The sequence below is a fragment of the Pholis gunnellus genome, assembly GCF_910591455.1.
Source record: "Pholis gunnellus genome assembly, chromosome: 9".
Taxonomy (NCBI): Eukaryota; Metazoa; Chordata; class Actinopteri; order Perciformes; family Pholidae; genus Pholis; species Pholis gunnellus.
Genome location: NC_136535.1, coordinates 13,842,884 through 13,866,325, shown reverse-complemented (window position 1 = coordinate 13,866,325; position 23,442 = coordinate 13,842,884). Strand labels below are relative to the sequence as shown.

The 23,442-nt window shown below is 42.1% G+C and overlaps 2 protein-coding genes across 3 annotated transcripts in view; both read right to left on the bottom strand.

The window, feature by feature from the left end:
* Positions 1 to 754: 754 nt before the first annotated feature.
* clasrp (CLK4-associating serine/arginine rich protein) lies at positions 755 to 12,894 on the bottom strand. Of its 2 annotated transcripts, XM_079166086.1 has the most exons (21): positions 12,775 to 12,894; positions 11,456 to 11,595; positions 10,741 to 10,838; positions 10,085 to 10,186; positions 9,226 to 9,305; positions 8,940 to 9,024; positions 8,676 to 8,809; positions 8,011 to 8,107; positions 7,664 to 7,742; positions 7,506 to 7,579; positions 7,386 to 7,427; positions 7,027 to 7,290; positions 6,265 to 6,588; positions 5,988 to 6,170; positions 5,066 to 5,105; positions 3,271 to 3,331; positions 3,058 to 3,116; positions 2,866 to 2,912; positions 2,651 to 2,736; positions 2,434 to 2,458; positions 755 to 1,415 (listed from the first exon to the last, which is right to left on the bottom strand). In XM_079166086.1, the coding sequence occupies exons 2-21, from the start codon at positions 11,552 to 11,554 to the stop codon at positions 1,373 to 1,375; spliced, it is 2,022 nt and encodes a 673-aa protein (XP_079022212.1). In that variant the 5' UTR covers positions 11,555 to 11,595; positions 12,775 to 12,894; the 3' UTR covers positions 755 to 1,372. The 2 variants fall into 2 exon arrangements, 1 of the variants encoding a protein (XP_079022212.1); XR_013767217.1 differs by lacking the exons at positions 755 to 1,415; positions 2,434 to 2,458 and having other exon boundaries at positions 5,062 to 5,105.
* Positions 12,895 to 15,295: 2,401 nt separating this feature from the next.
* The window catches only part of LOC306701368 (uncharacterized protein), a 41,307-nt gene continuing 33,160 nt past the window's right edge, over positions 15,296 to 23,442 (bottom strand). The window contains exons 9-14 of the mRNA XM_079166658.1: positions 21,565 to 21,678; positions 18,804 to 18,917; positions 18,347 to 18,393; positions 17,883 to 18,059; positions 16,711 to 16,861; positions 15,296 to 16,620 (exon numbers count right to left, since the gene is read on the bottom strand). Of these exons, the coding sequence (XP_079022784.1) occupies positions 16,181 to 16,620; positions 16,711 to 16,861; positions 17,883 to 18,059; positions 18,347 to 18,393; positions 18,804 to 18,917; positions 21,565 to 21,678 (1,043 nt within the window). The 3' untranslated portion in view covers positions 15,296 to 16,180. The remainder of the gene's footprint in view (positions 16,621 to 16,710; positions 16,862 to 17,882; positions 18,060 to 18,346; positions 18,394 to 18,803; positions 18,918 to 21,564; positions 21,679 to 23,442) is intronic.

Here is a 23,442-nt window from a genome sequence, read left to right as displayed (position 1 = left end):
CGGCATGCCTGTGCTCTGTACTTCTCCCTGGAAGAATATATAGCTGACCTCCAGGTTCGGACTTATGTATAAACTGGCTAACGTCCATGTTTGGACACATAGATGACACCCATGTATGTTCACCCCCACTTTTATGTAACGGGAGGGTATAAACTAAAGGCTGTGCGTTTTCCTCAGAGTTGAAGACATTCTGCAGTCCAGCAAACTGTGCGTTTCTTCCCATGATTCATGTCCAATAAAGAATTCTGATAAATTGATCTTCTGTTCAAAGAAAATCAATTACGACAGTTTAAATCAAGGTGTTCACATCCGATAGTGGAAATCCACATTGTAGTTTCTCCTCAGCAGCTCAGGGGAACTACCTCGTTGATTTCCCACAGGTGTCTCCCAAACTACAACAGGAGCACTCCTTTCTCCTTGGTCGGATGTGACTGTTATAAAACCACAGAAACACAGAAAAAAACTCAGAAAAATGCCCCAAAAGTGAGATTGTCAGTAACAAGCTGCTGCAGTGAGGCAACTTTCGCCGCAAACCCGAGATTTGTCGCCACCTACTGATAAGAAATAAACTGCAAGAAGTGAAAAACTTCTGAGCATCTTCTTGTGTTTGTTGTTAATTTGTGACCTACATTTGATCAAATATTTAAAGGTATGCAGACCAAATGTAAAACCTAAATATCCAACAAAACTGTTTATTTGGGTACAACCTGTAAAAGCAACAGGGACTTTAGAGGGAAAAAAGAAAACGAGCAAATCATTTCAAAGTTCATTTTATTTGTTGTTCTGTATTTGACATTCGATATTATTGAAAACAAATCAGTTATTTGCTGCTGTTAACCGGTTGGCAGAGGACAGAGTATAAAAAGAGGGGTCGATAGACTGAATTCATACATTGACTTCATATTCTTTAATAAAGACGTTTGAAATGGATGTGTATAAATATCCTGTACATCAGCTCATGAAAACGGTTTAAATGGTCTTTAGTGAGAGTGTTTAGAGAACGTTAGGCAGATGAAAGGTGACATATTGCTTAGTATTATGTACCCTGAACTAGAGAAGGGCCGGTCAGGCAGAAAAAGAAAAAAGGGAGCATGCAGAATAAGAAACCAGAAACTCATTTAATAAACCTGTAGTCTCTTTACAAGATGAAGCACAAATGAAAAGGGCAGATCACACTATGCTTGGCTCAAACAATTGGCTGTGTAGTTAGTGAAACTAAAAGGCGTCACAGTCAAAGTGAAATATTGTGTGGACACATACCAGAGAACATAGTGTTCAGTCCATCTCTTCATACTGTAATAGGCTGCTTGTTTGACAGTGTGTGCTAATGACAAGGTTTTGTTTTGTATGACGCGTCCATGTTTCCCACAGCTCAGTGTCGGTAGTGTGGACTCCGTGACCGGGAGCGTGACCTCCTGGAAGAAGAAATAAACAATCAGTATGAAGGTGAAAGCAGCACAATCTGACAAACATCCTGAAGAAAATATGCAAGTGCCTCTTTTGTGTCTTAAACGCCTCATCGGTTAATTTTATGGGTGTAAACAGCTGAAAAAGCAGCCTGTAGTTTAACAGATTATAATTGACATTACTGTTTGTGAGTCTGTGTATTAAAGAGCTCTTCATATTTTGGTCGTTGGGCTCCTCGTGTTTTTATGTGAATAACAAGTTGTCCCTTTAATGACACTTAAGATTAACACTGATTTACTGAATAATAGACTTTAGTCTCGACTTCAGGGAGATACATCGTTAAAACTTTGAGACTGGGTCTGTGAAATAAGACAACCCAGTCCGTTTCTTTATGCGAGCTGCCTAGATCAGAAAACATGCGACTCTACAAGCTAGTCGGATTTCACTCCACTTCCTTGTTCACGTGCAGGCTCATTAGAATAAACCACCCACAGTTTGAGAACTACCTTCGCAAAGGTGAACCATACTTTTCTTGCAAGCCAATCAGAGAGCAGACTGGGCCGTTTTGCTAGAGGGCATAAAGTCTTACGTAAAGTCTTACATGGAGCGTCTCAGACAGAGGGTAAACACAGGTATATTCAGACAGATGATATAAGAGAAATAATGTGTTTTGTGAACATTAAAGGATGTAAAAATGTTCTAGTAGAGACCCAAAATACAAGTCTAAACCTGAAGATGAGCATGATATGTCCCCTTTACACCAAACTTTTGAAATGTTTGAGGTATTTTCTTTGACTGTTTTAACTTTTTACTGGATTAATTTCTGTTCCTGGCTCCACTTCTCTCTCAATACTTGACACACTGATGGTAGTTGAGTGAGGAAAAAGCCACGTAGCATTAGTGTTGCGTGTAAAGGCACTGTGATGAGCCGCCTTTGAGACAGTGTTTGTGCATTAATTTGAAAAGTCTCCCATGATTCATTCTGCTTCATTAGAGTTGTGTAGATTCTTGTGGCTTCTCACATACCTTCTGTGTGAGTTGTGCTCTCGGCCTGAGGGGACAGAGGACACAGAGACATCATTAAACAGTATCATGGCAGAGCATCTCAACGTCTGCGGAACTGTCAGAGCAGAAACTGATGCCAGCAAATCAGACAAATACAATGACTGTGCTCACACACAATAAACTAAGTTATTTTATCAGTTCCATCTCGCTGTTTGTGATCAGAAACCTAAAGTCTTACCATATTTGGAAGGAGAAGGCGAGTGGCTCTGTCGCCCGTACTGTCTTTCCCATTCATCCCTCTCTTTCTCACGTCTCTCCCGCTCCCTAAACGCAGAGCCTCTGGGTCAGACAGTTGCAAAACACAAATACCAAACAGTCCACACACACACACACATACACACACACACACACACACACACACACACACACACACACACACAGACAGACTCTTACTTCATGCGTATCTTGCGTGCCATGGCTCGTAGCTCTCCCTCCCGCTCCTGTAAAATAAACACTCAGCAATGAGTGGAGATACAGGATGACAGAGTCTGTTTCTACCTGATATTAAAGTACATACATACACACATACACATACACACACACACACACACACACACACACACACACACACACACACACACACACCTGTCGTTTGTTTTCCTGCTGCTGGATCTTCACCTGAGCGGCTCTTTTATCCGCCTTGGCTGCAGAACAATAAAAAATAAAATAAAAGGAAATTGGGGGCGAAAAAACAACAAATTTGTCAGTTGCATAATGTGACAAAACTCCCATCAGATGCATGTCAACATGTTTCTCAACTTGTGCACCGACACAGGCACCCTGTTCAGTTGTACTCACACTGCTTGTTGAGGGCCTTCTGCATTCGTAGCTTCAGCCGCTCCTGAGGAGTTATCTTGGGCTGCAGGTGACACAATTGTGTTAGCACATCATTTCAAAGCCGGACAAAAGTGTGTGTAAGGGTGTGTGTGTGTGTGTGTGTGTGTGTTTAAGAGAGAGGATCAAAGACAGCGCTGACATACAGTTATAATACTATCACCTTTATGTACAGTAGCTTGTGGAGATAAAAAGGCAGCAGATTCATGAATTACGTGTGATGTTTGATGAGTCAACAAGCGCACTTGAATCTTACAAGCTCTGTGTTTGTGTGTGTGTGTGTGTGTGTGTGTGTGTGTGTGTTAGTGTGTGTGTGTTAGTGTGTGTTCGTGGAGAGAGGCAAACTGCTGCTGGAGCTCAAAGCTGCTACATAGGATAGTTTAGAAGCAGGACAGGATCCAGTCACATAAACCTTTACACTGAAATATATTTATAGTATGAACCCCCGTCAGCGAGTTAAGGGGGGGGGTTGTCAAAAAGTGAAACAAGGACAAGGACAGGTTCGGTGAGTTCGGAAAGTTCAGAAAGAGCCAGTGGCATTGTGTTACGGACACACCCATCGCTGGGCCGTTTGAACCTGGTCAGGCAAGAAAGACTGCAGGTCACAACACTGCAGAGAAGAAGATTATTACTTCCACTCCATTTGTCTGTTGGAGAATATTCAAAAGGTTTTCTTCTTTGCCATGAAATGCAGCGAGCAGCTTGTTCAGGACTGCAAACGGTCAAGAACGTTAGAATTTAACAACAAATAAATGTGTTATTTGGTCTTAAAGAGATGGTCTGACATTTTGGGAAATACACATATTCCCTTTCTGGTCGAGAGTTCGATGAGGAGATTGATATAACTCTGTACACTAAATATGAAGATACCGTGAGAAGGAAACAGAAGCTCAGCAATTTACACGTTATATCTTCTAGATATAGTTTGGCATAAACAAAGTGATTTTCATTTTACACTTCAGTTTTGTACGGATTAAACAAACAAGATAATGTGTATTAGTGAGCTTTATAGATGCTGGAAAGCTTATTTTGTTACCTTTGAACTGTTTCCAGCCTTCGCACTAATCTACGCCAACTTACTGCTCCCAGTGGCTTCATATTTAGGCTACAGACACGAGACAGGAATGAAGTGTCCCAGTATTAGTATGTGGGACATAAGTTTTAGTTTTAGTAAGAGCGTGCTCTGCTGCTTGTTAAAACAAGCCCCAAAACGGCTGTCCACAGCACGCCCATCTCGTCTTTCCATCAGAGATTAATCAAACATCTTGGCCAACACTGAGTCACAAGTTGGAACAAGACACATGGTCAGAAACCAAAAGAAGAAATCTTCTTCCTCTTAGGGGCCATAGATGTGTGACGCACTGACGTGTACATGAGACTACAAACAGATACAAAAACGCCGCACTCTCTCACGCACACGTATATGTCTACATGCACGCACAACCCACACTAAGAGCAAGACAATAACGACGTCACAGGGTGCTGAAATGTTCACTCCATACAGAGATGGCAGCATTAATTCAGTCTGTCATTTCTCAGCGGTGGCAAGTTTCTTCTCAGCCCAACACTTGAGAAGGTGAGGAATACTGTAATGGAAATTGCAAAATAGATGACAGGCTTTTGATTGCAGTGCATGTCCACTTTGTGGGCAACAATGGCTTCTACATCCCAGTCTGGTGGACAACCATGTCAGCCTGTCAGGGATGAGGGAGGCGTAGGCTTTAGCAAGAAACCCCAGCTAGATCAAATTCTTACTGACTTTGGCAGCTCCCGTCTCTTTACCACCCGGAGTATCAGGCCTGGAGACGGGGACAGAGAAAGGACAATTAGCTCGGGTGATGCAGACATTATCATGTTATGGTAAACATATTAAACACATGATATCATTCCTGTGGCTTGACAACACTGTAGCGATCTATGAAATAGGTTTAATTTCTTTCTATAGATTCTGTGCTTTACATTTTTCTGACTTCTTTGTTTAAGCACATTTTGTCATCAGAAAAATCTAAACATGGTGGATTAATTACATTTTAACAATGGATGAGATCAAATTTAACATTTCATAAATAGCAATGAATTTGATGTAACAAAACATTTTTGTTTATAAAAGAAAGTGAGTCAATACGGTTATAAAACAAGACAGCCTTTTGTAAAATAAAGTGCTCTAAATGTAGCTGTTGGTGTTAAATTGCTCCGTTTTATTGGATGACTAATAGGCGACCCTTCCCCCAGGTTTCTCCACGACAGGTCAGATCTTCAGCCTGCTCCGTGATGCATCGGCGAGCCATTGAACAGCGAGCGCTGAACCAACGACCTGGGGCTTTAGTCAGAAAGCTCCAAAAGCTATCGGCGAGTATGAAATCAGGCTAACGTGCAGTGTGAACTACGCTAGCCGTCATAAAGGGCCTCTTCAACTGTGTGTGTGTGCGTGTGTGTGTGTGTGTGTGTGTGTAGGATCTGATCCTCTCTATCTGTGAAAAACTGACACACAGCAGAGGATAGGAGCAGTGTGTCCGTAAATGAAACTTAATCATAGCTTATTTTGTGTTCGTTCTGCTTGGGCGCTGTGATGAAATCACTTATAATGGAACGTAAAATGTGGATTCAATTTATGAAAATCAGGGTTTTCCCAAGAGCACGGGACTACAGTGGATGGGTGTTTACAGCAGTGATCGTCTTACTTTCTTAGCTTGTCACGGACGGTGTTGGGAGAAGGCAGGTCTCCTCTGTGAGGGGAGGGACTGAGGTTGAGGCGACTGGGAGACAGAGAGGGACTGCGGCTGCCGCTGTCTGCCCTCCGGTGGCCTCCACTGTTCCGACCCCCTCGCCTCGAACTGCCCCCCTGCCGTGAGCTGGAACGGGACCTGACAGAAAACAGAAAGCGAGCATGTGTCACTGCCATGTGTGTGTTGCAAAACAAGAACTGCAGCGCTGTTGGGAGACACCGGGGAGTCTTACCTCGTCCGTCTGCGTGCTGAGTATCGTCTCCTGTCTCGGTCCCTGTCCCTGTCTCGGTCTCTCTCTCGCTCTCGGTCTCTGTCGGTGGACCGCGATCGTGTCCGGTCCCGTCTCCTCCAGGATGCGGCCGCTCCGTTCCCTCCTCTACCCCGGGAGTGAGATCTGGAACGCCGCCTCGACCTCGATCGGGTTCGGGATCGGCGCCCGTCCCTTCCCCCGCGTCCACGCCGGGTACGCCGCGAGCGGGAGGAAGAGCGAGAGGTGGACTGAGATGAAGAGCGGGAGGAGGAGGAAGGGGAGCGACTGGAGGAGGACCTTCGTCTCCTGGACAAACAGAGACACGCGGTTTTAGTAACAACACCAGCCCAGCACCTAGCCTATTTTCAGAATACTTCTGGTTTCTTGTTTTTTTCACATGCTGGACTTTGTAGAGAGGCATAAATAAGCAAATATCAAAATCTCATATACTTGCATAGTATACGATTGCAGATGCGATATACTCATTGCTTTGCCCTAATCTGACATGCACAATCATAAACTAATTCAACCTCACCCTATAGTACATGCAGAATAGATCGATCGAGCAACTTTCTGCACTGACATTTTACTTGATCAAAAACTGTGAACCACCTCACCTACCACAAAAATCTGTATTTCATCGTCAGTACTCTTTCTGCCTCAACAGCTGCGGTCAATTCAACAGACACAAATTCAACTGTACGAGGACAATAACTAATGGAAGGAAGCCGGAAAGTTACCGACCGGGAGCCCCTGCTATGACCTGCAGGGTGTTGCAAGTTGGAGGGGACGTGTCCAGAGTGAGGGGCGCTTGTTTTTGTTGCTGCTGCGGCGGCGGCTGCTGCAGCTGCTGCTGTTGCGGCGGCGGCTGCTGCTGCGGCGGCGGCTGCTGCTGCTGCGGCTACTGCTTCATCGTCGCTGCCTCCGTAGCTGGTGATGAAGGTGATCTTCTCTGGACCAGGAGAACGAGAGCGTGACCGCGACTCAGAGCTAGACTCTGACTCTGGCCTGAAAGAGAGATCAGAAAACAAAGTTCAGATATAAACACAGACTCCACAAAGCAAGAAGTTAAGAACAAAAAAAGGACAAAATATTCAACTCACCGTTTATAGGGATCGTATGTTGGGCTGTCTCTCCTTGCATAGCTGAAATACAGGAGAATTATGTTATTAGCTAAACATGTTTTGAGGCAAGTTTAATGTTACGGAGGAAATCTATTTTACCTTGGTGGGCTGATCTGTCTCCCTTTTAATCTCTTCTCTCTGAACTCTCTCCTTTGTCTGCGAGAACGCCGGCCCTGAAATGATCAAACGTGTCACTTATAAAATCTCACATAGCAATCACATGACACACTCATATTTCTCAGTGGATGTTGTCTTACAGAGTACATGGCCTTCTCCGCCTCCAGCGCCTTGGCATGTTTGATGGCCTCCACTTCCTCCTTGTCTTTCCTCAACATCCTGATAAACAGTTCATGGTAATCAAAGTCAAATGGTGTCACGACAATAACAAAATCAAGAGTGTAACATTTTGAGTTGTATATTTATATTTCTAACTGCTTATTTAAATATACACATGAAAAGTCAACGACGGAGACATACAGATGAAATATTCAGATGGAAAGTCACTCAGCTTTAAAAAAAAAAGTAAATTTATAAAAGCAAAATAATCTCAATGATAGCACATTACAGTCTTTGAGACATGATGATATAATTACTGATATGTTACCTAACAAAGTCTCCTTCAGCCATTCCATATGGGGTCGCAATCTTGTTTAGGTCCAACTCCTGTTCCTGGTTCAACTCATCAACATCAACCTCCACATCTGCACACAAGAGGAAAATATTGAATTGTCATGCTTGATGGAACAATGGTTACAAACTGACTGACTTTGACTAAATATGTCCGTCAACAATCTTTTTTTCCTGGGACTAAGACGAGACGTCATTAAAAACTAACTGTGACGATATAAACTGCAATATTGTTGACAAAACAACAACTAAAGGGTAGTTTAAAATACGTCGGGACTACACCGGCAGCACACAACGAGTACAGACAATAATACTCAGAGTAACTTACTTAGGTTAAAGTTAACAATGACAACAGCACGGCTTGGGAGAAAGAAGGTGATATTTTGTCAGGACTAGATGTCTAAAAAAAGGCTAACATGTCAACAGTTTAACTAAAACATCTTTGTTTTCCTTTGACTAAGATGAGATTTAAATACCCAGAGCTTGAGGCAACTAAACAAAGCAAGATGAGGTTGACTACATCTGACTAAAACTAACATCTCTGCTCTGCATCCTTTTTCTGAATAACCGTTTTGGTTAATCTTTGAATTATTCATTTTCCTGATGTGTAAGTTTCATTAGTGTCAAAAACCATTTCCTCACCGATATCTGGGATGCCTTCATCCTCTTCGGATTCGCTCTCTGAATTGTCTTCATCTTTGTCTGACTCGGGGTCTGGCTCCGCCACGGTGCTGTCTTCATAGGTGTAACCAATAGAGGCCTTCTTTTCAGCCAGTCTGCACAACAGGAGCAACGATTCAGAAATGCATCGCAAACCTAAAACTCTAAGACTTATCGATGTAAATGCACGGGGGGGGGGGGGGGGGGGGGACACGACGACATTTAAATAACATGACAGGGACATACTTTTTCTTCTCGTCCTCATTTGGTTTCTGCAGGCCACCGTAGAGCTCATCCAGGTAGATCTGGTACAAACACTGCTCCTCAGAGACTGTGGGACAGCAGGGAGTTTAAGAGCAGCACAACACGACTGAAAAATGTTCCCACCGAGGGCAGATTAACAGACTATTACAGGCACGTTAGGAACACAAGCATTAACAGTGGCTTCACAGTGTTGCAACATGAGACCTAATGTTTAATGTATTAGTCGAATGGATTTCAACTTTTCAGCTATGAAGTTTGTGATACTCACTGTTTGCAAAGTCATTCTGCACCAGGCCTCTGTATCGCTCATAATTGCACTTTCTCTCCTCCATCTCCTGCTCTGGGGTTCTGTACGAGACAAAGAGCAGAAGGTTGTTTTGTATTTGACCACTTTCTCTGAGCAGTTTTTACTTCTATTTGAGCCTGAAACATTTGAATCTGAAGCAGAGTAGAGGGAGAAACTGAGAAGATAATCTCACCAATGACCCGTTAGATTACTTAGTAACACAGTTATTATTAAATACAGTAACAACTAGAACAACCAGTGCTTTGATCACCACTGGTGGTAAAATGCACCATTATAAGAGTAGAGTAACAAGACTGGGTGATAGTATTAGGTAGAACAGAGTTAAATCATTAAAAAAGGTTTATTTTATATTATATGAGATAGGAAATGCATTCAAAAGTTGTGTTAGCCTCATGATGTAATGAGAAATGTAAATAAAACAATGAAAACTTCACAGGAGGTATTTAAACATACCTACCAAACAAAGCAAACGATTGTCGCATACTACGCAATACTGTTAATTTACTTCTGACTATAAAGCAAGGAATTTCTGTCTGTCTCTGTTCTTCGCATTATATCTCGAGAACTGTTCATCTGATGTCCCTCACATTTGGCAGAGCATATTGCTAAGAAAAGACAGGGATATGCAGTGTCGAAGTTGGTGCAAATTGGAAATGCAAAACGTTCAATATTGATTATTATATTAATATGAATAAACAAGCTTCTTGTAACCATGACTTGCGTTCTCTATAAATCAAGTGCCCCAAATGTCCTAATGTAGAACAATCTGTGAATGACAGATTCTGGATTCAGCGTTACGTGAGGTAACTTCAAGACTTACGATGTGCTGAGCAGCGGAGGTGTGTAGGTGGGAATGTAGTCCAGGTGAGCCCTCACATCAAACCTGTCAATCATGTTGTTGGCATCTCCCTGCCATGGCATCCTTTTGACAAAACAAGAGAGAGAGATATTCTGATCAGCAACACTGACCTGACGGGAAAGCATTGATTTCATCTCTGACTTTCTGGAGTGCTGCCATATTATATGACTTCATTGACCACTAATCAGTCAAAGTAATTAAAGTTTATATAAAATCTACTTCAATAAATAATAAATGACTCATGATAACCTTCATCCGACTCTTTATTTGACTGGATTTCTACAAGTCAATCAGTGTTTCTCATCCTCTAAAGAGGAATGCTGCTCTCGAGTAGTGTGAACACTCAATTATCTTGACTACTTAAACCTGAAACTAATTATTCTGATTGCGTTTAAAATGAAATTCAGGTTTTAGACTTTAAGCCCCACTTTTCTTGGTATGTGGTGTGTGTGTGTGTGTGTGTGTGTGTGTGTGTGTGTGTGTGTGTGTGTGTGTGTGTGTGTGTGTGTGTGTGTGTGTGTGTGTGTGTGTGTGTGTGTGTGTGTGTGTGTGTGTGTGTGTGTGTGTGTGTGTGTGTGTGTGTGTGTGTGTGTGTGTGTGTGTGTGTGTGTACTCACATGTTGATGGGGCTCTCTGCAGCCATCGCCACAGCAGGATCCAGGTGGATCTTGTAGGCTCGGCCATGAACCTGCAGAAACTGCGCTGGATCTTTTTTCTGTTGAGACAAGATGAGAGGCAGTCTGAAGACAATAAAATGGCATCTTGTTACGAACTAAATAAAATAAACTAACCAAATAGTGAAAGATATCATGCTGCACAGACAATAAACTGCTCAATGTCGTCTTCTATTCAACCCATAAGGACAATATAGGCTCGTGTACGTGGTGCTTCACAGTGTCTGGTAAAGTGAGGCCAATCTTGGCTCACAAATCTTTTCGTTGTTGCGCAAAATGCTGACGCAAGAGAGTTAGTGTAGTCATCTGTCATCTTAGGTCTAAATGTGGCTCTATGTCGACAGCCAGAACAAAAACCAAATCGCAGAAATAGAAAGCTAGCAGGAGGTGAAGGAGTCTCAGCCAACGCATCAGCCTACTTAAAGCGCAAACCGGTGCCTCAACAGAGAGAACAACTGAGACAAGATCAGGAAAGATGAGATCTGGAGCTCACAATTAGTAAGAGTATAAATATATATGTGTGTCGTTAAAATAACATTTTAGAATTTAAAATGAAATCGGAGGATACGGCCCGTGAGGAACTCGTGCCACAGAGCTCCACCGTAGCATAAATCACATTCAAGTGTCTCTGGATCTGTTGATGATAGAAGTCTCTTACTATCTTCTCGTAGTACTCTCGCCGTCGCTCTCCTCGGCGTTTGTAATCTACCATCATGCCACGGAGCTTGCGCTCATGTTTGCGGGCCTCTTGCCACATGACGGCTCCGCTGGGGGTGGGGGCGCGGCGTGGCACGGCTGCTGTAGAGTGGAAGAGCGAGAAGAAGCATGGGAGAGAGGAGAGCGAGGGAGAAAGAGAGCACACAAGGACATGAAGAAATGCAGCACAAATGTGGAGGTGGAAGAGGCGTTGAGTGAAAGAGACCGATGTAAAAAAAAGACTTTTTCTAAAAATAAATATTTGACTGAGACAAGCTGTACAGATAGAGCTCAGAAACTACTGCACATAACCAGTTCTTACTAAAATAATAAACCACCATCAATACATCTAAGAGCACAACACAGAGACTCAGTAGCTGTTTTACACAAAACACAAAGTGTGACTCTCAATCCTCTCAAGTACAGATAACATCAGGAAAGCAATATCTCAGACTAATCTGTCTGCGGTATTATTAATGATGTTTGTTTCTATTTTACTCGTGTTATTAATACTGTGGGTCAAGCACATTTTGTTTAAACAAATCAATGGCATATATATACTTTACATTCTATATGTATTGATATCAAAAGGAGACATACAAGTTATTTACATATACTTTCTGGTATGATTTCCTTCCTACTCAGCTCTGACTAAAGACGATATGTTCTAACTCATTTATAAGTGAATTAATAGTTTTAGTCACTTCCTTGTGCACTAACCCTGACTGCAGCCGATACTTGTGTCATTGCAGCGGGAAGTGACGTTCAAGATAACAAACTAAAACGGATACCTTTTTTTGCACATTACTGCCAATGCTTTATAGATAACCACCTCTCCGTTTTGTCGCATGCATTATTTGTGTGTTTAGTAGATCAACATTACAGCTAAACCGCCTGCAGCCAATGTGCTAACATAGCAAACTACCGAGGTCTTATATCATTGTCACGCTTAAGTTACACAACAGCCCTGTTTGTGCATTGTTAATTTAATTCGGATATTCATGCACCCTTCAAATCACTTTTAGGGTTTTCAGATGTCAAACAGCAATGTCTTTATAATTAGCGGAGGAGTTTGATAGCATGCACATCGGCCTGACTGCGCATGCAGCGGGCCTGTTAACGTTAGACAGTTAGCATCACAGCTAGCCTAGCTTAGCTTTAGTTTAGCTAGTTTTCAAAGACGTCGGGAGCAGCGCGTGTATCGCAACCTCTTTAACACCAACAACACGCGAAACACGGCTGCGCTACACAATGAGCTTCGTTTTCAAATTCACGTCGTACCTGTTTTACTGACCACCAACACACACTTGGGTTGTTTTCGATCTGTCGAGGGCGACGCTAGCGGAGTGTCACACGCCTCCTTCTTCTTCTGCTGCTACTGCTGCTTCTTCTTCTTCTTCGTCTTCTTTGACTTGTACCGGCGGTTGGCAAACAACTTTGAGGTGCATTACCGCCACCGGTTGGACTGGAGTGTGGATCAGTAGTTTAGCAGTAAAATTGAACTGAAAACATTCAAGTATGTCTGATGTATGCATTAATACATCAATGATTAATTCAATGTCACATTGTAAATATGCTTTTGTTCAAAGTAGCCTGTTAGTACCAAGAGTTGATACATGTTCTTTGGTTCTGTTTACTCATGCTAGTGCTCTATAAGATTTTAAAGATATATGAAAAATGTTAATTCCTCATGCCAAATACCTGTTTTCAAGTCCCTTGTTAGTGATATTAGAAAGTGAGAATGGTAACACTTGTCATACACTATTTAAAACGTGGTTTTAACGTTTGCATACCTGCTGTGGCCACAAGATGTCCCTGTAAGACAGGAGGAAAGCCCATAGCTTTGAAGTCATCCACACTTTTGAGATCACCTTGATGTAATGAAATAAAATGCGAACAAACGCTATGCATTTGTGAACAAATACTAAATGCTGCAATCCAGAATTGACATGAATGATGCTTCTCCTACAAAGAAGCATGCCATTCTGACAGTCTACAGTATTTTGTATGCAATGTGCCTTATAAATTATAAATGCTGACATTTTTATCCCAATTGACAAGTAAATCATTGCTTAAACCACAGACTATCCTATATCTGTACTCTCACCCACCAGCTGTCAGGGGAGTCAAAGACAAACACCAGAACGATTCTGTTTCAAAGAGGAGTTGACAAACTAGCTTCTGTGAGTCTGGCGTTAATGTCCGGTCATGGCATCAAAGCTGAAGGGAACAAACTTACATGCAAGTATCAGCTGCATCACTTCATCACTTGGGTAAGAAAAGGTGTTAAGATGAAACGTTTTTACTAAGGCAGTCAGCGGGCTGGTGCCTGACATCCTGGTGCATACAGCAGGTGTAGAGAGGGCCAGAGTACTTTGTGCATGTGTTAAACTCTTATTTCCCATGTTTCCTCCTGACCAGGGTGGTGACAGGAAGCATGTGTCCATTTCCAGCCTGCAGCTCTTTGCACAGGCCAAAGGTGACGTTTGTCACATCCATTTGCCCATTAACTGTTACTGCTGTGACCCTGCAGCCACTTTACACTGGCCCGACATAAAACCTTTCCTTTCACAGCCTTTCACATATTATCATGACACACATAGATGAAGGGGGTTGCAGCTTACATACAGTACACTGCCACAAACTGTACATGTTGTATGTTGTATTTTACATGTTTTATATGAATAGATACAGTATATTTGAGCTGTTTTATTGTTATACCTCACATGTTGCACTTAGAAACTCCAAGTTAATGATTATAATTAATTTACAATTACACACCACTGAGGTTACAAGAGGGTGTACTGTAAGTTTGACCAACTTTCCAACAACAAACAAGTTTCTCACAACTAAACGGTCGTTCTCTAGGAAGACTCGGGTCAATCAGGTGGTTTGCCATTATTTTCCTGCACTGTCAGCAACATTGTTGTGTGTCAGAAAGAGAGAGTGAGAGAGACTGTGAGTGGCTGTGAGCTGTGCTCCGTCATGAAATATCCTCCTTTGGGACAGTGATTTGAACAAGACAGCTTATCATAGCATCTGAGAAGTGGACACACACAATCAGAAAGGGTAAGAAGTACTCATATCATGTCATATTACTTTTAAAAGTGATGCTGGTTCTCTGTATCCTTAAGTCTTGTTTATTGCTGCACCTTTTTCTTATAATGTAAAGCCAACACCACTTCCCTGTTTAACCCTTTAAACAATGATTTTCTCTGTAGATTTGTTCTTAAACTGCTTTTAAGCTTACAATGAGAGACATATTTAAAGACTGAAATATTATCTATGGCTGCATCATTTCATATAGTATCACTTCTGCGTCACTTACACATTTTTATACACCTCAGCCTTACAAATTTGGCATCCATAAGGTCACTGTAGACACACTGCTGGTTGCACAACATCCATTTGTACAAATGGAACAACCTGTGGTTTAAGAGGTTGAAAGACGTTGGACTGTGACAACTGAGCCTGCACAGTTTTTGAGCTTTTAACTAACTTGAATTACAAACTAATAAATATAGAGCAAATGATAACTTCACAAATACTACAGTATGAATTCCTTATTGCTCCATCGTGAAATATCATTGCTTGGGCCTCTGACAATATTTACAACAAAGCTTGTCGTCGCATTCCAAACATGCACTTGTTATGCACAGATAAAAAGGGCGAGAAGCACTTCACTCTTGCTGACAAGAGTCAATAATCTCTGTGTGGCAATGCTGACACCTCCCATAGCAGCAACTGTAACTCCGGTAATAAATGATTAAAGGCAATAAAAAAATGAAATAGAGTTGGTAAATGCACTTTTATTACAATCCACATGTGCTGGTTGCTCCAAATGGAAAGTGAAATGGGACAAACAGAGCAAAGCAATACAGTGATACTTTCAGACCAAACCACAGTACAAAAAGGGCATCAATATGTACAATATATTCATGTACAAAAAAGCTACTTTACACGCAGGTATGAAACAATCATACATCTTCGACAAACTGTAGTATTACAAAGACAATACAGGCAACAGTGTATAGTTTTAAAACAAAGGCTTAAAGGCCTTTAGAGCAGGAGTATGCACCCACTTTGACATATATCAACTTTGTTTTTTTTTCTTAAAGTAAACAGTCCTTCTCCCCCACATACACTCATAATATACATTCTCTCTTTCACTCTCACACACACGACCAGACACAGACACACACATTGAGTGTTAAATAAGCGTCTATTCATTGATCTCAGAGTTCAGTCACAAACAGAAATGGAGGTCTGAACCCCAATCAAATGGCATCATGAAACAGGTTGAGAGGCTCCTACAGCGGATGATTCTCTATTTCCTCTTGACTGTATCTCAGGCACTCCAAGGCAAGTCTTTTAAGCCTCAAGAATAAATCAAGAGTCTGATGAGTCTGTCAGTCAAACATCATGCATCTGCTGCCTCTCGTAGTTAATGAAGTCAAAGACGACAACACAGTTAGACTGTTGACCCTTTTACTTAGCAGCCTTCACTCCTCGGGTGTTTTCTGGTGCTATTCGAGCACATAAAGGTCATAAGGTCACCCCATTTTCATAACTGCAACAGTGACACAGTGCAAGAAACTGGAAACAGGTCCCCGTTGGCGAGAGAGTGCGAAGAACACAGAATGAAATATAACTAAAAAAGCTCCTCCGAGGCCCAAAGGTTCAACGGTCAGGCCTCCAGTTCCTGGTTGTCTGTGTAGTTGTAGCGGTTCAACTTCTCCCTCTCCCGGTTTGAAATGTCCAGTTTGGGGCCGTGGGAAGGCTTTAGTGCCGGAGACGGGTGTGAAGGTGCTGGGGAGGGCGGCAGTGTCAGTTCAATCTCCTCGTAGCAACGTGAGACTGGGGCAGGAGGGGCCGGAGGGTGTGCGAGTGGGGCGGCAGGAGGCAGGAGGGGCACGGGACGGTCCACGTTTCTGATGAGGTTGACAAACTCCCTCTGGTTGTTGATGCCTTCTTCCTGCGGGACGGCCTGCTGCTTTTTCCGCTTTCGGTGGAAGTGTGAGAGGATGAAGGCGCACGCCGCACAGCCACAGACCGTCACTAAAGCTAGGACGCCTACCAGGATGATGTAGAAGCTGACCCCCCCGTGAGTCGTGTCAGACATGGCGCCTACAAGACACGGAGGCAGAGACAGAGAGGTCGGACCAGACTTCATAGAGATTTTGTACTTTTTAAGGCACGCACCCACATTTTTCTTACCTGGACAGTGTTGACCAATGCAGGGATTTTTGAGGTTCATGCACTCGTTACCATAGTAACCCTCGGGGCATGCACACAAGTACCTGCCCTCCATGCTGTGACAGGGCACCCCCTTGTGGCAAGGGTTGGGATTGCACATATCCAACGCTTTCTGAAATCATGGTAAAAAACAAAACAGTTGCAGTTACATCCATTTTGTCAGATCTGTGATAAAGCAAGTATTGACAGGCATCTTTAAGTAGATTTAAGACATCTGCCTAAATGTTTAACAAATTAAATGTATTAAATCTCTCTGTATATCTTCTGGGTTCATGTATGAGCATCTCTACGTGCCTAATGTCTGCCGGACAAGTTTTAAGGTGCTCATTCACATTTTACCAAGTCTTCAAAGGAATACAATTGAGTAATACAATGACTCAACCCGTGTTACTTTAAACTCTTGAAGCAAACTTTGTTGAGTTTAACAACAGCAATTTTATATCACAACATCTATTCATCTCACACTTGTGCAGTAAAATCCAAATCTCATTTATACAGTTTAAGCTTAGTGGACTACTTCCAAACAGGCATTTTGTCTAAATCATACTAAGACACTTCTGCATTTACAGTCAACCAAAGTTATTTTTAGAGGGATATTTGCGAAAATGGAAGTATTTTGGAAGAAGTGAGCATTCCACTGTAAAAATTAGACTTGGATTATACTGTGTTGTTGAGAGTTTGGAAACAGATGATTTGATATAGTTTTGTAATTGTTAAACGCGGCCCCTATTTTTGGATTCACATTCACAGTGGGAGCATGTGAGAAAAAGTTTCTTCAAGAATTAAAGGTAACATACAAATGGTCATTTTGTGGTTGAAGTATTCCTTTAAATGGTGTTATGTACCTTAGTGGTGCACTTTTTGCAATTAATATTCCATTAAATATATTTAGGTCCGTCTCTTTGGAACAGCATGACATCAAATATACAGTAATGTGAACTACTTTGTGTTTTCAAGATGTAATTAAGAATATCAAAATAATATTGTATATATATTTTTCAATTTTTCATTTATTTCATTTGTGTTTTACTGTTTTACATTTCTTCTTATGATTACACTCTATGTTTTCCAGATTGAAGATGTTTTCGGTCAGCAGACTAGCCTTAAGCTAACGTCTATGAAGGTTGTCCAACCTCACAGAAGACTCCTGAATATCCAGTGGGACAGTTGCAGGTGACGGTCCTTCCATCCTGCTCCACACACTGTCCTCCATGCAGGCAGGGGGCGCTGTCACAAGGAGTCAGACCAATTTGGCAATATTTCCCAGAGAAACCAGGTGGACACAAGCATCTGGACCCTGACATCTGGTCCTATATGGGACAGTATATAGATTATTGGTTATTTAAATGTGAAACAGAGTGAGTAACGGTTATATAAGGGGAAAGGGCACTCTAGAGAGACGGCGATTAAAACGTAGTTTCTCGAGTTGTGTGAGAACATTTAGGCATACGATTGAAGATAATGAATGATAGAAACAATGTGGCAATGTCACTGCAGTGCATGTGAGAGAGTGAGAGGAAGACAGTGAAGCTGAGATATGCAGAGAGGACAGGCACATTAGACAGACAGAGAACAGCAGCACAGCCGGGACTCTCACCTCACAACGTCCGCCGTTCAAACACAAACCCTGACAGCTGCTGTTCCCTAGAAATCAGAGAAAGCACAACCACTATATTAATCTGTCACACGGTGGTTTGATATGTCTGTGTGAGAACAGACTGTGATTAATGATGTTGCAGTATATACTGTGCAACCAGGATGTCAGATTGTATTTTTTACGTCACAATGGAGATGCAGGAGATGATATAAAAAAACGAAACTTCACACACTCTTTTTGGTTAGTGTTACATTTTGAGTGTATTGCAGTGATTCCCTGTGACAGAAGATTGATTGAACTGGCCTTTGAGTGAAATGATCTCCAGCCCACAGGGACTCTGGGCTGCAGGGGAACTGCTGTTTAAACACAATCCTCTGAGGCTCTTCATCTTACTCTACCGGCTGCAGGACAATCATTCCTCTTTCTTTAAATCCTTTCCTTTCCCTTTTATACTCACTGATGTCACAGTTAGGCCCCGTCCATCCAGGAAGGCAGTCGCACAGGTATCCACCGATCAGGTTGCGACAAGAGCGGGCGTGGACGCATATATTAATTTCACACTCGTTGGTGTCTAAAGGGAGAAAGAAGCAGTTTCTAAAAATCAAAATCTGATGAACATTTCACCTTTACTTTAGACATCACATCTAATGTCTCTGATAGATCTAAACCAGATGAACTGAGCACTTCAGTTTCTATAATTCTAAATGGACATGGCGACATTTCAACCGCAAATGTGTATTTTGACCCAGCATGATTGCCATGCCAACATACTCTGCAGAAGTATTCTACTCATATGTATTTGGATATTTTTTATTAATTTCTTTTACAGAAATGTATTATTGTTCAGTTAATTGTGCAAAAGCCATCACTATACACGGTAACATTACAAAGTATACAATATGTACTATTATTTATAGGTTGTTGTTTTGGCAGTTGGTATTTAGGAAATTAAGTGAAAAGACCCACAAAATGCCACTATTGACCCAATCTATTAATAAACCAAAATACCGTTCTCATCTTGTTGCAAACTCTCAAACTACACAAATTAAACCGTAAACCTCTCACTGAAATGAGATAAAACATCCCATAAAACTACTGAATCTAATCCTGGATGTCTCCTACTGGGCCCCAACGATCTTCAGCCACCTGTTCAATTCAATTTTGAAGTGGATGCTTGATTTGAACTGTAAAGTGGGGAAGCGCTGGGCAGACGCCAGCAGGACGCACACCAGCACTTGGAGACAGAGCGCTTGCCTTTAACAAATATTATGTTTACGAATGCACAGTACATCCAAAGTAATGCCTTGCAGCATCTTCTTACATCTTCCCCGCACAGACCCCCCTCCTGTATCACTGCTGCTGTTAAGTGTATGTGTGCCTCCTATTCCCACCCTCTGTCGCACAGGGAGTGTAAGAAGCCAGGAACCCCCGAGGGCTTGGCTCGGATAGCAGGAGGAGGAGGATTAGAAAGAATGAATGAATAAAGAGGAAGTAGTCAGTCAGTTATAGGTAATCTAAACCTGTTACAGTCAGTGAGAGGTCTATTAGGATTTAGCACCGGTGAAGAATGTGTATGTGTTTGTGTGTGTGTGTGTGTGTGTGTGTGTGTGTGTGTGTGTGTGTGTGTGTGTGTGTGTGTGTGTGTGTGTGTGTGTGTGTGTGTGTGTGTGTGTGTTTTATCTATGGAAAAAGCCTTTGGAGAATATGTAGGGACAGAAGTCGGCTAATAAAAGTGGAACTGATAGAAAGTATAATTGCCTTTCCCCATTTGAGGCACTACTGATGCTCTGCCTCATGGCTCAGGCTATAAAGACTTTTATCACTTGCGTTTGAACACTGTGTATGTGTGTGTGTGTGTGACTGTGAGCTATTGACCTGTGATGTGGAACTATGGGGGATTATCAAGTGTCAGAGTGACAGATCACTGTAACACCGAGGAGCAGGAGAGGCTGTCATCCTGAAATATGTCTCACTTTTAACTTCATAACCCGCAAGCCTCTGTATGGATTGTGTGTATCCTCTGCGTGTGTGTGTGTGTGCGTGTGTGTGTGTGTGACTTGATCCTGTACACTATTTCCTCTGCTGTACACACACAACAACCCTGTGGGAGTATACTTGTCAGTATGAGGGAATGCGGCCCAAAGCGACGTGACAGTGCATTTAGAGAATACTGATTCTGAGTCAGGATGGCTTGATGCGAGAATTAACATGCCGTCGGCCTGTTCAGCCTCTTTAATCTGTGCTTTAAAAGCATCTTACCCTTCAAAAGGAACACATAATCACATATTGCTCATTGAAACACAGCCTTTGGAACCAGCTGTAAATTACAGCTCAGATTGATTTAACTTGTTAGAGGATCAGTGTTAAAACTCCAATGAATAGATTCCTTTGAGGATGATAAATATCAGATCTTCTCATTAATAGAACTTTGTATAAACAACTGTCATGACAGACTTTAATGATGAAAAATGATCACGGTTACAAAAACCCCAGTATGCTAAACTTCTGAAGCATTACAGTCAGATTCGATCCCTTTGCACCAACTTTGAGTCTTTGGTTAAAATGTAATATTTTAGTGATTAGTTGTACAGTAGTTGCACATAGTTCTTCCATCCTCCATCTTTAAAACATTATTTGCGTCTCAGTATTCTTTCTTTGCATACATTCCTTTTACTTAAGGCTGTGTAAAATGCAGATGTTACATCACTATAAGAAAAATATATGCAAATTGAACAGAAACTAAATAATTAAACTGCTGTCAAACCAGTGTACTGTGTTCCACCAGTATGCATCAGGCTAAACCTTTCAAAACAAAACCCTCAATAACTAGTTTGGATTTCCAATTGAAGGCTCCAGAACAGCTGCTGAATGGACCGTGTGGTGAGATTGTTTTGTCAAGGTCAAGAATGAACTTTGAATCTCTTTGAAGCTGACATGGACCAGAAGTTCTTCAAGTGGACACTGTCTTTTTCTTTAAATTTGAGCATTTTCGTGACTACATCGAGAACAGCTACTAAATGGACCTTGTGTAGCTAATTTGGTCAATAACTGTCATTCATTTCATTTAGCATCATTCATTTGAATAAGAGAGGTTTGTGGAATGACATCATAAGATAATATTATACCAATGGTTTTGTTTGGGTTCACTAAACGATGATAATGAATTATTGCCTATCCCTGTCTTGATTTAGTCATCTGAAGTCAATTTAGACACTGACCCAGCTGGCACGTCCTGCCGGTCCATCCAGGCGGGCAGAGGCACCGGTAACCTCCAGGAGCCTCCTGACATGTTGCTCCACGGCCACAGGGGCTCCGATCACACTGCCTCACAGCTGGGAAGAGAAAATATGGCACATGAACAACTGGAGTGTGTAATGGGAATTTGTGTGAGTGTGTGTGTGTGTGTGTGTGTGTGTGTGTGTGTGTGTGTGTGTGTGTGTGTGAATATCAAAGAGACATTTTGTGTCTCAATGGGTCTGTGTGATGCCACCGTGTGGACATGTGTGATCTGAACTGTGGCATTGGTATGCGGATGCTTTAGCGGTCCGTGTTTTCATTCTCTTTTCTGCTGCTCTGGTTTCTGTGCAAACAGTGATAAAGAAATCATCTGCTGCGCGGACATGGCTGTCGCCTCAAACCTTTCCCAGAGAGGAGGGAGGAAAGAGGTAATTTAAATAAAGGGAAGCATGATGGTGGGGAAAAAGGGACAAGGGGTTAATAGAAAAATGGGGCTGCCATGCCTGATTCCACTCCTGTGAGGAGGAATTAAAAACAGATAAAGAAATGTGAGGAGCACAAACAGACAGAGAGATGCTCTCATATTAGGGGTTAACCATGCATGACTTCCTATTACACATTGCATATTTGTGCAGTCGTGCCATCATAGTTTTTCCCTCTGTGCTATACATCTTTTAGTCAAGGGCTCTCTGTCTCATAACCTTTTGTCATATCTAACCCTGCAGAACAACCGCTTTCAATCCTCCCGAACCCTGACTCCAATAATAACCCAGCCAAGCTAGCAGCACGTCTCCCAAAACTAGACGAGGAATTCATAACAAACATAGAAGCCTTTAATTAAGATCGGTTACATACATAAATCTAAGTCTGTAAGCAGAGCTGTGTTGTGGTTATGGTTGTCATTCTCTGCAAGTCTGACAATCCTCTCACTGTGTATTCCCCAGAGAGACCCCCACAACACACACAGAGACAGAGATAGATGGACAGTTAATCAAGCCAACAACAAATAACAAGAGCAAAAATAAACGAGTGCTTTATTCCTCTGTTTGTCCCTCTCTCCTCTTACTCTCTCTCTCTCTGTGTAATAAAAGTGTTGACATGCCAGCGTTGTTTCTCCTGATCGAGGTGAAAGCAGAAGACGTGGAACCCTTGTTTACACACGCAGCTCTGACAGACCATAACCTGTGCGGTCCAATCGCACCTGTAGCCACACACACACACACAGCTCAAACCTGCTGTTTACACAAGTCTATCACACACACACACACACACACACACACACACACGGACAGACCACAGGATCGAGCCCATGACTGGCGGTTGTGACAGCTCAGTTGTTAGTTAGCGGCCAAAATCATGTTTGACCTTTACCCACGTTTGAAAACATGGAAGTGGGAGATCGTACATGGTGTGACGGATGCTGCAAAATGTAATAAAGTGTGATTCGGGGATCGAGATGTGGACAGATCAAACTTTGTGACTCAATGCATGTCTTTAAAAATATTCCTCCAACTGAAGATGTTTACAAATGTGTCTGTAGAAGTTGACTTTGACTTCTAGAGGCTACTTTAAAAAGGGACATTCCACTTTTGTTGTTTTTACACTGAATGGTCACTTTATTCGTAATTAAGTTTACTACTTAGCCTGTGAAAAAAAAGCAGTGTACGCTCTTCTGTGGATGTGGAACCCCGACAATTTCATCCAAAATAGCTCGGATTACGAGATCGGGATCATGGGAAATGTATGATCCGGTGTTTCTGAGCATGACTCATACTTTCCATTAAAAGTCAGGATATCTTTGTTGCTTCAATTTTCATCATTATTTTAGTCAAACTTAATTAAATCATTTTTAATGCAAG